The 18,126-nt window shown below is 46.4% G+C and overlaps 1 protein-coding gene across 5 annotated transcripts in view; it reads left to right on the top strand.

Moving 5' to 3' along the window:
- LOC144093677 (uncharacterized) overlaps window positions 1-17,000 on the top strand; it is a 377,080-nt gene extending 360,080 nt beyond the window's left edge. For 4 of the 5 annotated variants that reach the window (XM_077627267.1, XM_077627265.1, XM_077627266.1 and 1 more), the window contains 3 exons: window positions 14,638-14,732; window positions 15,910-16,114; window positions 16,863-17,000. In XM_077627267.1, coding sequence (XP_077483393.1) covers window positions 14,638-14,732; window positions 15,910-16,114; window positions 16,863-16,954 — 392 coding nt within the window. In that variant the 3' untranslated portion in view covers window positions 16,955-17,000. Of the gene's footprint in view, window positions 1-3,570; window positions 3,650-14,637; window positions 14,733-15,909; window positions 16,115-16,862 lie in introns of all 5 variants that reach the window. The other variant, XR_013306305.1, reaches the window with a different exon arrangement.
- Window positions 17,001-18,126: the final 1,126 nt, after the last annotated feature.

The following is an 18,126-nucleotide window of genomic DNA, read 5'->3' as shown; positions in this document are numbered from 1 at the left end:
TTGGTTTTGGGGGGGAAAGGAAATGGTGCAGTATCTGTCTCATATATCGTTGGACACCTGAACCGCGCCGTAAGGGAAGGGTAAAGGAGGGAGTGAAAGAAGAGAGGAAGAGAGAGGTGCCGTAGTGGAGGGTGTGCGCTGGCATACACTTGGCAGTGAATGTAGTGCGGCCTCAGAGGACCAGCGACGCAGCTACAGGGATCAGCTCAATGTGGACGCTAGCGTTGAGTTTTAATGCCCGCTGCTGAAATGAGTGTTATAAAATACTCCACGTTAGTGCGGTATTTCATGCATTTGTTGACCTTAGAAATTTACCTCATCTTAATTCCTCTATATAAGAACTACTAGCATCTTCTCGTACCAGCAGCAGCAGGTTTTGTTGATTCCCTTGGCCCCCATAGCCACTCGGCGCTGCTACAACTATACTGCCGAGAGATAAGTTGTTTTCAAGTCCTGTTAGCTGATTATGTCGAAGATACTAGGAGGCCGCACCAGCACGGGGGCCTTGTCTTCCAAGGCTCTTAGCAGCAAAGGGACAACACTTGTGCTCCATAGCTGCGCGTCTTGAGCCCTTGAATATAAGGACTAGATTCTCAAAAGCCTTTTGCTGAGCATGTGACAGTGGTATTAAACACGAGAGTAATTCAAGATGTCAAGATTACTTACACAGCTTTCGACCACTCCGCTGTTTCATACCACTCGTGCCTTACAAAAGTTTTTCGGCCGTGAAGACAACACAAAGTTGAACGGGTAGAGTTTCCTTATCGCGCATTGAGGTTTTGCATGGGGTTTTTTGGACCCCACGCAAATGGAACGGGAGTTTTCAGCCGCTCCGCACCTGATATATTCTTCGAAGAGGGCTCTCTTGCAGCATTGCTTGGCCGGTTGATCGTTCTTAATGCCAAGATTACGAGAGTAATTCAAGATGCCAAGATTACTTAGAGAGCTTTCGAGCACTTGAACCCTGGAAGTCCTCATAACCCTCCCGGAGCAGTTGTGTAGCAGTTGAGCGATACGAAAATGCCCTACATTGGCACGGCCTCCCAGCACCGAGCCTTGTGCGGACCAGGTTGCTCTTCTCGAGTGACCAATCATTAATTTAACCGCCACCTGCCAGGGTAGCCCTTTTGCCCACTATCCATTGAGCAGGTTGTGATGACGCTTCAAGGTCACGTGACCTAGGATTCCACCTTCCTATTAGTTTGTTCTCTGTGCACCAGCCTCCATTGTCATGCTCGTGGTTTTAAGCATTTTAGAGCAGAAAACCGTTTATGAAAGCAATTTTTTCATATAATGTAAGATTTCACTATAGCAATAAATATATCGGAAGATTTAAAGTTTTAAAGTTTTAAAGTGGATACTCAGGACATAATGAAGTTTGCCTTTATCGATAGAATACCGCATTCTAATGGTAGAGACGCCAGTTTCAATGGGAACGAACCCATAATAAGCTTGAAAATTGTATCACATTAAATACAGGTGTCGCCATCACTGGTCGATTTCGCAAGTAAACTGCATGCATCGACTAAGTTTCACCACGGATCCCAGAGACTATATTACACCACCAGTAAATTCACCGCGGTGGTCATGGAGTCCTTTTCATGTAGACGTCACAAATTTGAATCGAGTGGCGGAGCTACTAAAAGAAGAAAGGAAAAAAAAGGTGCCGTAGTGGAGGATTCCGGAATAATTCGACCCTCCTGGGGACCCTCAACAGGAATCTTTAACATCGCACAGCACACGGCCGCCGTTGCGTTTTGCGGGTGCATTTTGCTTTTAGCCTCCATCGAAACAGTGCCGCCGCGGTCGGGTTCGAGCCCGACTGTGGCGGAGTAAATTTATTGCGGAGTAAATTTATTTATGGCAATGGTTTGTGGAGGTTTAACGTCCCAAAGCGGCTCAGGCTATGAGGGACACGGGACCACCTGGGATTCTTTAGTGTGCACTGACATCGCGCAGCACACGGGCCTCTAGAATTTTTCCTCCATCGCAATTCGACCACCGCGGACAGAATCAAACCCGCGTCTCTTTCGGGTCACTTGCCGCGCGCCATAACCACTCAGCCACCGCGGCGGCTTTTTAAAGGAATCGCTTGGTTGGATTTTGATGAAAGGAAAGGACGCAATAACTTCCTCATATATCTCGAGACACCTGAACCGCGCCGTAAGGGAAGATAAAAAGATAGTAGTGAAAGGAGAAAGACAGAAAACCGGTGCCGTAGTGGCGGTTTCCATGTTTCGAGCACCTGGGGATGTTTTAAAGTGCACCGACATCGCTCAGCATAAGCTTGTTCGTCGTGTATTTCATGTGGCCTTGAACCGAGGAGAACCACGTGACGTCGCCGAGCCACAGCTGTGCCGTAACCGATAAAGAGCAGGAGCTTCGATATCAAAGGAAAGGCTCATAACAGGCCCCCTTGGACAGTGGGCAGTCGTCGCGCTTTAACCATGTGGCAGTTTAGTACAGTTGTGCTCTGCATGGGTTGACATTGACAACGTTGTGGCAGAAACGCGGCAGTGAAACTATAGGTCGTCGGCCTTCGTTGCGTTCATTGGCGTTGACGTTGACAGCGTTCCAGACTCCGATGATTTTGAGGAAAGGAAGGGCGCATAACTGGCTCTTTGGGTAAGTGGTCGGCTCAACTGCGCTTTGTTCGCTACGAAAACCACAGCTTTCGCTCTCTAACCAAGTTCAGCAGTAGTTAAACCACAGCTAATTTTTTTTAATGCGTAAGCATTACTAGGCTATGTCGGTAGCTGACCGCAAACGGCCGCTGACGGCAGTCCGCAAAAAGTGGACGCAAAATGTGGAAGGAAAATGTGTCGCACGAAAGTGTATGCATAGCAGTAATGATTGAATGCGTATGACTTTTTGTATACAAATATAGTGCCTGATCATTGTCATGGCCATGTGAGTCAGTGTAATTGAGTCATGAGTCCGAAGTCATTAGTCATGACCATAATCATAATCAATGTGGTCAGACCCTGGTCATTCAGGAAGAAATGGAGTCGTGGTCATGAGTCATGATCAGAAGTCATGGACAGAAAATGGGACAAAAAGTGCTGAGTAATGGGTCACAAATTGGGTCACAAAAAGTGCTGAGTCATCTGGTTTATAGTAGTCATGATGGAATGTGTATGGCAACTTTTATATAAATACCAGTTATGTGCCGCGATGAAGAATGACGTCGTCACATCGATAATCAGCAAGACAATTAAGAAAGCAATTAGTGTAATTAATAAAAATAAGTAAATTTGAAAACCACGAAATGAAAAACGATGACATCATCACTAATTAATGATCTAAAGACACGCGCGACGCGAAACCGCGTCTGCCAAAGCGACAACGTTGGTTTGAGCAACAGATATCGCACGTACAGACGACATCCCAGCTGTCGTTGGTAGATCTCAATGTGGTGGCAGTATTCACGCATAATTCACCGAAATTTTGAACAACCATTCGACAGCGTCTGGATGGTGTCTAGCTTGCCACAGGGGTTCGTACCAATGATATATCCATCTTGAATTGCACGCTTCGAGACTTTTTTTAAATTGGTTTTTATCCCCGCAGGGGGGCATCTGCAGCTTGCAGACGTCGGTGAGTGGCGACACCGCGGGTTCCAGAGCATCCGCAGGGACATCCCCGCAAGGTGATGATGGTGAACAGTGCATCACGACGGACCCGAGCACCCGCGCCTAGCCGTGCGTGGCATCGCCGTGTCCGGGGAAAAGGGAATCCTGGTGGTTGAGCCGATGCCGAGCGTTTGGACCTTTAAGGCCTCTCAGCAGAGGCAACACACCACTTTGGCCTCAGCTTCCTGTAGACGGCACCCCCGGCCTGACCCGACCGGGGGAATCGGCAGTTGCCTTTTCCTATCCTCCCCTCCATCTTTCACTTTCCTATCTTCTTTCTCACAACTCTCCTATCCCCTACTCACTTCTTGGTTTCTCCTTTTTTCCTGGCGGCAAGGGTTAACCTTGTGTGACGAACTACCCTGAGTTGCGTCATATTCGGTTATAGTTGCAGTGTACAGCTGACGCGGGCAGGCCTTGCTTGCAACCTCCTGTCCCATCCCCATGTTGGGCTCCGTGGTGGGTGGCTGCCACCGCAGCTGGAAGACAACTTTTTTTATGGATCCCTTTCCTTCAACAAATGATCGCCCTCATAAACAAGGGCGGACCGATGCCACTACGCAGTTCCTGCAAAAAACAAAAGTTTTCTCTAGGTACCATGTAGTACATAGTGAAAATCTAGATCAACCAGCTAGGAAAATGTCCCCATTCATTGTTTCTAAATCTCTTACCGACGCCCTGGGCCTTGACTACAAGGTGATGAAGCTAGCCAGTGGCGACCTACTCCTCCAAATCCGAGACAAAGTGCAATTTTCCAAACTCCCATCCATAGTGTCCTTTGGAGACATTCCTGTATCCATTACTGCACATCGATCACTAAACACAGTGAAAGGAGTAATATCTGAACACGATTTCCTGAACCTTTCTGAAGAAAGATGTTGGAGGGTCTGAAAGAACAGAACGTCACCGAAGTACATCGTATTAAAATCCGAAAAGATGACAAGGAAATAGCAACAAAACACATAGTCCTGACCTTTTCCTCCAGCCAACTTCCCGAAACCATAGAAGTAGGATATCTCAAAATAAATGTAAGGCCGTACATCCCAAACCCCAGACGCTGCTTCAAATGTCAAAGATTTGGCCATTGCTCACAGAGCTGTCGTGGCCGCCAAACATGCGCCAAATGTTCGTCAAACAATCATGAATCTGTGGACTGCAGTGCTTCACTGTGCGCGAACTGCAAAGGGGATCACCCCGCGTACTCGAGGTCATGTCCTACCTGGAAGAGAGAGAAGGAAATAACAACAAAGACAAAGGAAAACAACTTATCAGGAAGCACGAAAAAGACTCCCATCAGCTTTCCAGTTCACGGCAAAAGCAAATTTCGCCGATGTGGTGCGCAAGGGCGGCACACCACACCAGGCTTCGGCCACTTCCCAGGAAATGCCTGAGGCAGGGCCACCCCCGCCCCCGGCAGACGCAGCGAAGGCTGCCCTGCCACCTCTGAGCAAGGGCCTGCCGACCCCTCAGTCGGCCGCCCGTAATGCTTCCCCCAGTCAGGAGAAGCCCACAAACCGTACACCTGCGGGTTCACCGCGGAAGTCCAGAGCCTCTAATGAGGCGATGGACACAACTCAGAACTCGCCTTTGCTGCAGCAGAAACACAGCTCCCTGGAGCGAAAAAGAAAAAAGACCCCGGTATTGGCGGGTGCCAATACCGGGGTCTTCTAAGTTTTAACTACACTAGTCAAATATGGCGTTCCTTATACAGTGGAACTGCTGAGGACTAATAAATAACTACTCTGACATAAAAGAGCTTTTAAACACAATGTCCCCGGTGGATTTGTGCTTTATAAGGAGACCAACTTAGGTCCAAAACAAAAAAATATTTTAAACAAGTACAATATCTTTCGGTGTGACCGAGAGCAAGCAAGCAAACTATCTGGAGGTGTTGCCATTGTCATCCAGAATGGTGCGGCAAACCGCGAGATCAAACTTAAAACCAAATACGAAGCTGTCGCAGTCACCATTCTTCATTTTAAAACACTCACATTATGTACCGTATATATTGAACCACACCTAACAGTAACACTTCATGATTTAGAATCCTTTTTAGAACAGCTACCGGAGCCATATCTGCTAGTTGGTGATTTTAATGCCCACTCCGGTTTTTGGGGCAGTGCACACACTGATGCAAGAGGTCGTATTTTAGAAGATTTTATTCTAAGTAATAATGTTTGCCTTCTTAACACCGGCAAAGATACATACTGCTCTCCGAGCACGGGAAAAATGAGTTGCATAGATTTGTCTTTTACTTCACCTTCTCTCTTTTGTGATTTTAAATGGGATGTCATCGATAACCCATACGGCAGCGATCACCTCCCTGTATTAATAAGCCTAACATCCCCACCACGGTAGAAGTTACAATTAGCCGACTGGGAACTTTTTAGAGAAAGGGCCAGCTTAGATAAAATATTTTCAGAGGACCTCAGCATAGACGAACTGAATGAAGCTATCACAAACTGCATTTTAACAGCTGCACGCCTAGCAATTCCTCGGTCATCTGGAGTAGTAAAGCAGAATCACAAAATTTGGTATACACAGGAATGCAGAGATGCAAAAAAGAAACAAAACAAAGCTTGGGGAATTTTTCGTAGGTACCCAACGCACGAGAATTTAATAAGCTTTAAAAGGCAAGAGCAAAAGCTCGATATATTTGCCGTAATGCAGAAAAAACTTCGTGGCAAGGTTACGTGTCCTCAATAAACAGCTCAATTACGTCAAAACAGGCAGATATTTTGGGTGAATATTTTTCTGCAGTTTCCAGTTCATCTCACTACAGAGGATCATTCCTGAAATACAAAAACGCAGCTGAAAAACAAAGACTGCCGACAAGTGGCAGTTCAAATGAGCCCTATAATAACCTACTTACAATCCAAGAAATTAATAGAGTACTGTCCGCTGGTAAGCAAACTGCACCTGGCCCAGATGAAATACATTATCAAATGCTGGCTCATCTCTCTGAACCGGCTGTGAAGGCGCTTTTTGGCGACTAAAGCACTTGATCACCACTGCAAAGCAAAAAAAAAATGACCAAACTTTTTATTCTTGCATATATATCAATGTTGCACAAAACTGTTACAGGATATACAAAAAATAATGAATCACATGTACAGGTCTATTCAGACAAGTAATAAAAGCAGCATAACAATGCATCTTGAAACAAATATACATGCCTTTTTATATAATAAATAAAGCTACTGTATCACAAACCAATAACCTCAACCAGAAAAAAGAGCACACAGTTTACAAATTGAAACGATACACGGTGAGATGTAAATACGATCATTAACTCTTTCCCAAAGTGACGAAGTGCAGAATTGTTTCTGCAGTCAAACAAACATCTGGTTTGAATTAGCTGCATATTTATGAACTTATATAAACGGGTTCCTTTGCGGTCATAATGGTATCAGTGCATTCTGAGAAGACCCAATAGAAGGGAGACAGGGTACGCGTTCAGCAGCCAAAGACATTAAGAGCCACCCTCTTTTCAAATAGTATACAGTGCACCTTTTAAATAATGAAACCCTTTCATATTGAAACAAGGAGTGTAACGAAAATATTCACGAGCGGAGATTTAAACTGATCTGCTATAATATTTACAGACTGCTTAAATTTTTCATACAGGTGTTCTGAGGCACTCTTCATATCTTGAATAGGACACCGCCCTCAGTCTCACTGTCAGAATATGTGGGCTTCAACTTCAGCGAAATGCACACCTTTTAAGGCACACTTTATTTAAGGAAACGTCTCCAAGAGCTGAACACCACTTTACAGTAAAATATCAGCAGAACTCTCTGTTCCATGAAGTAACGTCTAACTTGGTTCACTAAAGCCCTTCAACTTTAGAGATGCCATGCCAGTCGAAAACTGTTGTGTCAGCAAACGTGAATCAAACATATACGGTTACAAAAGTGCAGGCTGGCATTGGAAACTATAGGACCGTTTGGTGCTGTAATTGAAAGAGGCATCCTAAAAAAATCAGTGTCATGACTTACTTTGAACACTGTGTACACAATTCTGTGTAAGATTGTGTAACAGCAGCTCACTATCGCTAGACTAACTTGCACAGATTCAAGCACCAGTTTTTCATGTCGAGAGCACAAAAAGATGGAGTCATCGTCACACAAACAAATGCACTTCTTCAAGCAGCTGACATCAGCAATACAACAGTCCATTGTAGGTTCAACTTCCACAAATTGCAAAAACCGATCATGGGGCAAGTCACTGAACAACTTCCTAGTGACACGTAAAATTTGCACATGGATTTTAACCTCATCATTTGCAGTGCTCGAGCATGAATTTCCCTTCAAAGAGACAATCCGTGAAATTCGTCCAAAGAAACCATTTCCCTGCACATATGAATTTTTTCTTCCATACTTGTCCAGGCAAGAAGTACAGAACCAGAACGCACCAATTACCATTTTTTTATACTCCGTATAAATTCCGATCTGCACTCCTTTTCCCACAAGCAGCACAATTCCATTCTTAGTAACATTCTTCCACAAACCATAAACTTTGATTAGGGACTTGAATGCACTATCTATGCCATACTGTGCATTTTGCAATGAAGTTTCAGACCACAGTTTCGACAATGCCTGATGGATCGAAAACCTTTGCGCTATTTGAATGTTTGCCCACCGAGTTCCGCGAACAAATTTACCAAGAGTTCCATTCATTGATTCGAAGGGAAACAGCGAATATCCCCACAGCGGTCCCCAGTTCCTCACGCTTTCGACAAGATGGAGTAAAAGGTGGGAGTTGTATGTCATATGTTCTCCCCCGCACAGCTCTTCAAATTCTATTAGGAATTTTATCATCTCTTTCTGAATGTTTTCGATTTGATCCATGGAAATTAATTGCCCTAGAAGATAGTGCATGATGCCTACAAATCGCATCCAGTGATTGTATTCTTTTGGAGGCATGTACTTTTTAAACTGAATCGGAAAATAAAACAGGAGCCAATTTTTCCACTCAGCTGCTTTCCAGTCTTTGATTTCAAATAGAGTTTTTGGAAGCCTTGAGATTTCCCATGTTGGGGTCAAAGAAAGCAGTAACGCGTTTACTTGATCAAGTTTCCGACGAAGCTTAAAATGCTGACAACGGGGGGACTTCAGCCACATGAACATGGCTGCTCTTACAAAACCAGAGCAAACGGTGTGCATATAATCAACCACGAATCCAGTTGAAAACGAGAAAAAGGCCAGCAGGCTGAGCACACTTGGTCCCCGTATACCATGGCTGGGGCTTTGCTGCAACTTCACTTTCTTGGCATGGTGCTCAAAAGACTGGGAAGTTCTGAGCTTAGGTGCGGACTTAAGTGCTGGATAAATACGACAATGCCCCTTTCCCTTTTTTATGACTGTTCCTGCCTCCTCACACCATGCACATCTGTGCATGCCATTGAACTGGCTCATATTCATTACGCTGCACCTTGCAACACTCTCGACAGTACACGGGCCCGGGTATACTTTTGTTTTTTGTACAGTGCCCTCCTTGTCATGCCAAGTCAGGCCATTTGATGACAAGTCATTAATGGCCACTAAGGGCAACATGAAGGAGTTCATGTTTGGTTTTTGACTGCTGACCCACAGGCCAGCCAAAAGCAAGTTCTGAACACATTGCTTGTAGGGAAGTTCATTCACCATGACAAGCAGGGGCCACATGCTAACTTTGGAGCTCTGATACAATGGCACCCCATCAGTGTTGAATGTTAATGTAATGTCGCCTTGTGCCAAGGGAAGTTTAAGGTAGTGCATGCTTTGAGTAATATAAGCGACATCATAGCTCAAAGCAGTGGGATGCCTTCGGAGATCTCGTGATGTTAGCAGCTCTCGAAGCTGGGTCTTCAAGTCCAAAACCAAAAAGAAAGACGACAGTTTTTTCAGTTCCGCAGTACTGTAATCTGTCTGGCAGTTCGGACAAGACACTTGTGCTCTCTCCACAAGTTCTCCCAGATACTCCGTACATGTATTGCAGAAATAATGTTCGGAGTACAATTTTTCTGCACCAGAAAAGTGCTGAAAGAAGGTATACTTGGAAGTATACAGCTGTAACAAACTTTCTGTGGCCTCCTTTGAACAGCCATGGCGCAAGGTGTGGGCCATGATCATGAGGTAGCTTTCTGCCCTAGTCACCTTCGCTCCAGGAAAGAGAACTTGATCCTACAAAGGAAAAGTGAAAGCATGATGCATATCAGAAAATAACACAGCAACATCAATTGTCTCTACAAACATCTAGGCACAATTTTTGTGTAATTAATTTTACCTATGTTGAGGAGAGGAAGCTGAGGGGCATTGTGCACGTGCTACTCACAAGTGCTTTTATCTAGGATTATGGGAGGAAGAACATTACGCAGGAATTGTATAACATCTGACCAGAATATTAATAACACAGCGTGATATAAATACACACCTTACATATAACTGTTAGGGTCTCAGACTTCCCCCTTGATGAACTGCTCTCCTTGCGTGCCCACCGCTCACCCCTAACCCCAGATGAAAATGGAACTATTTTCAGCTGGAGTGGGTGGAAACGGTAATTTCATTTCCACTTGCTGGCTGGATGCAAGTGCAAATTTTCCAGCTTGAGCTAGCTGGCAACAGAAATCTATCAGCTAGAAGCAAAAAATACTCAGTATAGAAGGGCACGATTTCCGGTTTCATAAACCAGATGGAAATGGAAAAATGTTCATCTGACGCCTGTCTATTCATTATCTTTGTCTGCCTACTGTCTTTCATTGCACCGCAGCAGCGGTGGAGGCAGCTAGTGCCTGCAGTTTGACCCCCCCCCCCCCTTGTACATACCTTCCCACTTCCTACATCCCCTCCTATATCCTGTTTCGCTTTTTCTCTATCATTCCCCTTTTTCCCGCCGGCGGCCGCAGTTCAGGAGCCAGCCCTGGGTTTTTCGCAGCACAGAGTTAGGGTCCTTAGCTGCAACAGCAGACGCTATAAAAGACAAAAGGCACTTGCAGCCGGAAAATTGCTTACCAGTTCACTTTTCCAGTCGTCGGAAGGTTCCTGCTGGCTGCTCGAATGGTCGCAATCGCTGATAGAGTCAGCTTCTGATTCCATTTTGTCTGATGACGCTTCGCTGATAGTTTGCACTCGCTCGGATGATTCAAAGTCCACCTCCTCGCACGCTGTGGTGTCGCCTTCGCTGCAGTCAGCGCTACCTGCCGTCCCGTCCACGACTGGCTTTGTCGAAGCAAGAGCAGTGTCTTCCGAGGAGGCTTCGCTGCCGACATCAGAGCCCTCTTCGTTGGAGCCAGGAGTGAAGGCTGAAGCAGATGGCCCGGCGACCGAATAGTTGTTTAAACCGATGATTAGAGCGTAGCGGAACATCAGCGGAGGAGTCCCAAAGATACCTACTGTACTGTCTCTTCGGAGGCATCGCGAAGGTTCGAGTCGGCACACTTGCACGTAGCAAGTCAACGCACAGCAGCAGATGCTCTTCGACACACCATTCACAAAACGGCGTGCAAAGGCCCACACACAGAAAGAAAAAAGAGTCACAGCAGCAAATGAACTTTGACCACGGTCAACTCAAAAAACACTGCACGCGCCGCCAAATGCCACCCACGTGCTATCCCCTCAGTATTCCTATACAGTATTGTGCGTTTTTATCGCTGACACATTCAAAAATTTCCCCGCCTCAACCGCTGGCTCATTTGCGGTGAAACTGCACACAGAGCTTGCGTATTATGGTAACTTTTGTATCGTAGGAAGTTTGACAACGGTACTTAGTTCAGGCGGACATGATGCGAAAACGTAAGCGTCTACGAGAGATCGGCGAGCCAAAACCCGCAGAACGACGCTTTTTCGCTAGATAGATAGATACTTGAGGCCTTGCCCTTTGTAACGGGTGGGCACCACTAGGTTGGGCACCCGGACCGAAAAAACAAGAAGATGGAAGCGCACAAGGAGAGAAAGAAAGATAAACCGCACAAGAAAAGGAAAAAGAAGGGAAAAAAAACACGCAAAGGCTAAAGTCAGGAAAGAAGGGGGGGGGGGGGGGGGGGTTTGCTTCCGACTCTGCGGTTTCGCGCTTTTAGACACAGTGCTCCACCAATGAGTTAGTCGACGCTTGGTTCGCAGCACCCCCTCGCTCTTGACCTTGGAGCTGTCTCCTTCGTCGTCCACTGCAGGACTGTGAAACCCGAGCGCCTGTGGGAATGTGATGCCCTCTGTCGGCATCGGATGGAGTCTCTGGCACGATATCACCAGGTGCTCGATGGTCTCCTCCGTGTCGCCACACGCTCGGCATATTGCTGCCTGTGCTTCTGGTGTTGCGTCGAAACGACGGCAGTACACCACTGTTCGCAGCGCTCCGGCACGGGCCTCAAACAGCAATGCGCTACCCAGGCCGTTGTCAAAAATCTTTTCGAGCCCGATGCTGTTTTTGCACTCGCAGTACACAGCCAGTGTCGGTTTTTCCGCGAGCGCCTGCAGCCATTGGCGATTCTCTTCTTCCTGGACCCGTCTCCTTGCCTCCTGTTTCCATGCCGTTGCCGATTCGGCACTTATGGGTGTCTGGAAAAGTCCATACTTGTTTTCTGTCTTGTGGAGGCGCTTCACCCATGTAGTGCGTAGGCATGCCGCAGCGAGGTATTCAAAGACCCGCCTTGCCCATCGGTTGCGGATCATGAACTGCAGTCGACCGCGGTACTCCAGCTTGCTGCATGCCTCCCTTGCCTCAAATCTAGACCATCCCAGGTCGCCTTGAATGGCTGCATTGACCACTTGTCCATGACATCCGACTGCAGTACGGCCGACCTCTGTTTGTCTGCGCTCTAACCAATTTCTGGTGGCTGATGGGAGGCAGAGCACCGCGTTGGCGAATGTGAGTCCTGGCACGTGCGCGAGCTTCCAGAGGTCGCGGACCATGGTGTACTGGTGGCACCCCCACAGGCACCGACGTCGGAGGGTGCATTGCGCTCGAAGTGCAGACTGACGGACCTTGGCCTCGTGCAGTCTGAACACGTCAGTCTCAGCACACAAATTTATGTCCAGGTATTTATACGACCTGTCGACTGTCAGGGTCTCTTCATTCAACATCAGCGATAGCTGATCAGTCGCCTCGCCTGCCAGCTGAACAACCCTGCATTTTCGCTGGTTGAACTTGAGGCCAAGGCTTCGCAGCTCCGCGGCACAAATGTCAGACGATTTGCAAGAAATGCTAGTGTTTTCTCCCATAATTACCAAATCATCAGCAAAGGCAAGACCCGGAAGTCGGCTGGAGTTGTTAATTCCTGTGGTGCTGTACTTAAGGCCGAATCCCAGGTTTGCCTGCAGGAGTGCCTTTTCCAGTCCGGACACATACAGGAGGTAGAGGAGGGGAGACAATGGGCATCCCTGCCGAAGCCCCCTGTGTACGTAGACCCGTTCCGAATGCACATTGCCAAAAACGGCTGTGACTACGTTTTCTCTGTACAACCTCTTTATCGTCTCGAGAAGTGGTGGTGCCATTCCCAGAGTACCAAGGCGATAGAAGAGAGTTTCGGCAGTGGGAACCGGCAGTGGCGCCATCTGTTTTCTGCAGCGGAAAGCGTCTCGACTAGGCTGCCGAGGCGAGCGTTGCAAGGAGCGCGGGCCCTTTGAATTTGCCGTTCGGCATTTGCTTCATCTTAACTATTTTCAAATTATAGCACTGAAAAACAAACCAATTCCAGGCGTATCTCATCATTTGCCCTATTAAAACGATATACACACATTAGGCCGGAAGAACGGCTCTTTTTCTCGCAGGACGCTCCGTCGTCGGAAGGGAATGGTGTGAGCTATTGAAAGAAACAATACTAATTTATTGGCAGTACACGCGTACGCTCGTGTGTACGTTGCGTCCATGTGTCCGTATCTTTCTGAACTGCTTTAAAAATGATCTGCCACCGACTCACCCTTGCAGCTGGATTGGTTCGAAAGCTGGCAAGTAAAAGACGTTCAGGCTGCAAAGCAATCAATCCTGAAAGTGGCCTCCTGCAGCGTCTATGCATCGCTGCAACCTGTGAGCGTATTCGCTGAACACTGCAGCTCTCATGTCGTCGCTTATCGTGTCGAATTATTTTTTTATATGCTCCTGAAGACGCTCAACACTGTGAAGGCTTCCAGCCCTGTAGACGCGCGATTTTATGTATCCTCACACGAAAAAATCGCACGACGTCAAGTCTCCAGGTGATCGCGGTGGCCAAGACATATTGGGCGACCCACGCCCCATCCACCGGCCCGGAAATTCTTCATTGAGCCATTGTCTAACTTTGCTTGCGTAGTGAGCAGGGGCGCCATCTTGCTGGAAGATGCATAGCTGCTGCTGCATGTGGTACTCCACCAGCTCCGGCAGAAATCGTTCCTTCAACAGGCGCAGATAAGAGTCAGCAGTCACAGTGTCCTCAAAGAAGAACGGGCCGACCACTCCCTCTCGCCAAATTGCGCACCAGACAACAGTCCGTGGCGAGTTCACGGCCCTGGTGTGAGTGAAATGCGGGTTGTTTTTCGACCAGAAACGTGTGCACTGCCGGTTTACTTGGCCATCCAGGTGAAAAACAGCCTCGTCGCTGAACATCAAAAAATCGAGGCGTCCAGGATCTACTGCTCTGAGCGACAGAATGAGACCCGCTGGGCTTTGTCTGCTGGGCTTATGTGCTGGTGTACACGCACCCTGTACGGACGCCATCCTTTAATGTAAAGTGCTCGGCGCACCGTCGATGGGGCTACGCCGAAAAGAAGCCCAGCACGGGTGCATGTCTTAAGAGAACAAGGAATTGGAACGTGAATTGACCAGAAGGCGAAGCTCGCACCGGTGATGATTATAAGCCCACAAGTTAGGAAGTCAGGTACTTCATGAGTAATGGAGGCCTGATTGTATAATGTGGAGAATTTTTGTTTTTAGTTTTCTCTGTGTGTAAATGTTCTTAATCATATGCTTTAAAACTGAAGCAAGGTAGCATTGTTACAAAGTATTCGCTTGTTTGCTCATTTGTAAAACATTATTTTCTTGCTCTATATATTAGATGCTGCAAGGATGGTCAAAAGGCTGCAACGCATGCTGGACAAGGAGGACAAGCAAGAACCGGTACAGGCCGCACCTGTAGTTCCATGCACAAAGGTATGTAGCTGAATACTTGGGTCACATTAGAAGTAGTGGAGCGAAGGTAGTTTGATATTCCGACTATATCGAGCTCTGCAGCTGTACTCATTCCCAATGTGGTGTTTTTGCGAAAACCAGGGATGTTTTCTTCTTTCAAGTGAGGGCAAAGGCTTCTTTGCACTGGCGCAGCCTTTGCAACGGTATGTACAGGTTAGGATGTCAGGAATGGTTGGCTTCATTACTTTATAAATTAGCTCGAAGCATACGCTTAGAGATGCACGTAGTACCTGCACTACCTACTCAGATTTAGAAAAATATTAAAGCGCACTAAAGAGAAATATCAAACTACGCAAGACAAATAGATTACTCCAAGGAAACACGTAACATAGTTCCTTCGGTTCTCACAAAACTGATTTAGCTTATTAAACTTGTATTTGTTAACAGTTATTCGGTTTTCAGGCGGAAACAAGATTAATTTGCGTGTGAAGGCTGAAACAGGCAACGGGGTCGTCGTGTGTTGATGCAGCTCAACGTGTGCCATGGCAGGCTGGGCAAATTCGCAAGGGTCCTATCTGCACTGCCTCCTCAGAGGCAGAAAAAAAAAATGATGGTCGCTTTAGCTCGGCTAAACGTTGAATATTGTTCACTAGCATTGTTTGTTCACGCTCAAAGCCGCAAGCACGCGGCTGTACAGGCAATTTAGCAGGGCTAATAAGCCAATTACGTATTAGATATGCTCGCACTGTGAAGCTATTGTTCTCACTTCACCTCCCACCCCCCCGCTCCATGCCTCCTGCACTCAGAAAGATTAATATATTGCGGGGAGTCCTCCCACCACCACTTGCACCATGGGGTAGACGCAACGATGTGCCTCTGCCCCGGCAGGTGCGACCCGAGTTGGCAGAGGTTGAGAGGTTGCCAATCGCAGCCCTGGCTTGGCCGTGCTTGGCCGTGCTTGGCCAGCCCTGGTTGCAAGAGGCTACATGCACGCAGTGGCGAACTCTGGGGTGGTAGGCCAGAAGCACTACACTGAAAGTTAAAAGGGGCACTAAAGGGAAATATCAAACTATGCAAAACTGATAGATTGTTCCCAGGGAATATGTGAGATAGTTTCTTTGATTTTCACAAAACTGATCCAGCTTAGTTAACGGTGCTTCTGTTTTCAGGCTGAAACAATATCAATTTGTGTGTGCAGGTCGACATAGGTGGCGGTGTCCTTGTCAAAGAAAGTGTGCTCCAGCAACTAAATATGTGCCAAGGTGTACCAGGAAAATTGGCAAGGGCACTTTTGCGGCACGTCTTCCCACCTGAGGAACTGCAGGGGCGCTCCTTGTTTGGAGGGAAGACCTCAAAAGGGCAGAAAGATGGGCTCTACCCTGTCCGGCTCAGTGCAGTCATAAGTGAGTACCTGTGTTTCTGAAAAGTGATTGTTGTGATTCAGCACACCAAGATCGAAACAGGACTTCTTTTTTTCTACAAACTTTACTGGTGCCACTGAGAATAGAACGAGAAGTTCATATTTGCCCTGTGTTGATCACGTAATATGCTGCTTCAAGTTATATAATTTTGTTTGAGTTTTTGTTTTCTAATGGTTTCAGGGCTGCCTTAGCAGGGATTATGCGTTGGTGAAAAAAAAAACAAATTTTTGTGTTGGCACAACCATTATTATTTAGCACGATGCTTGTTCACAACTCCCTCCTGGAACACACATAAGAATGAGCTGTTATATCAGCAAGCTTGCAGTTGGTCACAGAAAACTCAATCCCTGGCGGGAATCTGTTCAAACACTTACGATCTGTCCATTGCAGCATTGCCTTGCTCCTGCATGGCCTGCTGTTCTCACTGTTGTAGTAAAGTCTGTGATGCATTGCCAGCAGAGTTAATGCTGACATTTTAATTCATTGGTTTGAAGCAGTACTGCGAGTATAGTTCATGCACTCTTTGAGAGGTATGTGCAGTTGAAAAATAACTGCTTGAGGCATTTTTCCACCAACCTTATTCATGCAGTCGTTCACATTGGTAACCAAATAACCCAGCTGTATTTTGCGGTCATAATTGTATTTTCTGCAGTATTTCTTGCAGTGCTTTACCGTGTTGCTTTGATTCTTGAACTGATGTGTATTTGTCTTCATTTGTCTGTTTTCGCAGGCTACGTCTGTGCCAAGCACCCTACAACAAATGTGGCATATATTAAAAACAGCCTGTCCTCGCTCCTGGCCAGGGACCTAAGGCCTGTCTAATCATAGTCTATTACCACCTGCAATAAAGGTAGCATCTGACCTCACACCACATTGCTTGTTCTTCTCTAATATGTGCCTTATGCACATTAGTCGCCATCTACAGAAAACGGGGAGTATTGTTGTTCCGAATGCAGGCACCGCAGTCAGTGGAAATGTTTTTTTCTTAGAAAGATAGATTTTTCTAAGAATAATCACTGCCTTCTACACACCCGCAACTGGCTCTTTAGTGCAAATCATTTGCAATTTTTTTAGCGAGCTCCAGTCGTTACTAGGACATTTATATGCATGTGCTATTGCTTCGAAGCGATTGTATAACCATTCCAAACCCATTTCAGGACGTACATGCTTTAAAGAACGCCCAATGGAATATAAGCAAAATTTTAATAAGAAAATTTCAGTAAATTTCCAGCGGTATTTCAGTAACAGTTCTCAGTACAGCTCAAGAAAATATCAATGGTAAAACAACACAATATCAATGGAAAAACAACAAAATATCAATGGTAAAACAATAAAATTTTCACTCAACAGTACTCAATGGAATTCCAACAATATTTCAGTGGCCAATATTAAATACTTCTCAATGCAGTCTCAGTGTTTCTTCAACGGAAAAACAATGGAATTCCAACGTGATTTCTCACCATTGACCAATGGTTTTTCAACAATTTCTCAACAAAATTTTTTGTAAGGGTTAACTGATAGGCTCGGAGAACATAGCAGAGATATCAAAGACAGCACGAGGAAGAATCTGCGTGAACACGTGGCCACCTGCAAGTGCACTGCAAATCTTGACAAGAGCAAAGTTCTCAGAAGATATAAGGAACAGCTTGTGCGCGAATTATTTCGAAGTGCATGTCATTCATAAAAGAGGAGTGAAGTGCGTGAGCACTCCTTGTGTCACTTTGAAGATTAGTTTCCTTGATTGCTAAGAACGCAGGAAATCTAAGTTTTTATGCTGTGTGCTTCACCCCGGGTTAAAAATTGCTTTGCTGCATTAGAATTTCTTTCAGTTGCTAGTCAGAGCTCGTGTCTGTGTGTCTTCCTTATTGTCCCGTCTGTCGCGCTGTTATTTTTGTGTGTATGACTCACAGGGCGCTCGGCTACTGCTCCGGAGTTGCCGGACTCGAACCCGACCGCGGCGGCTGCGTTTTTCTGGAGGCAAAACGCTAAGGCGC

This window comes from Amblyomma americanum, chromosome 6 (assembly GCF_052857255.1).
Source record: "Amblyomma americanum isolate KBUSLIRL-KWMA chromosome 6, ASM5285725v1, whole genome shotgun sequence".
In the NCBI taxonomy this organism is placed as follows: Eukaryota; Metazoa; Arthropoda; class Arachnida; order Ixodida; family Ixodidae; genus Amblyomma; species Amblyomma americanum.
This window is presented reverse-complemented; position numbering and strand designations above follow the sequence as displayed.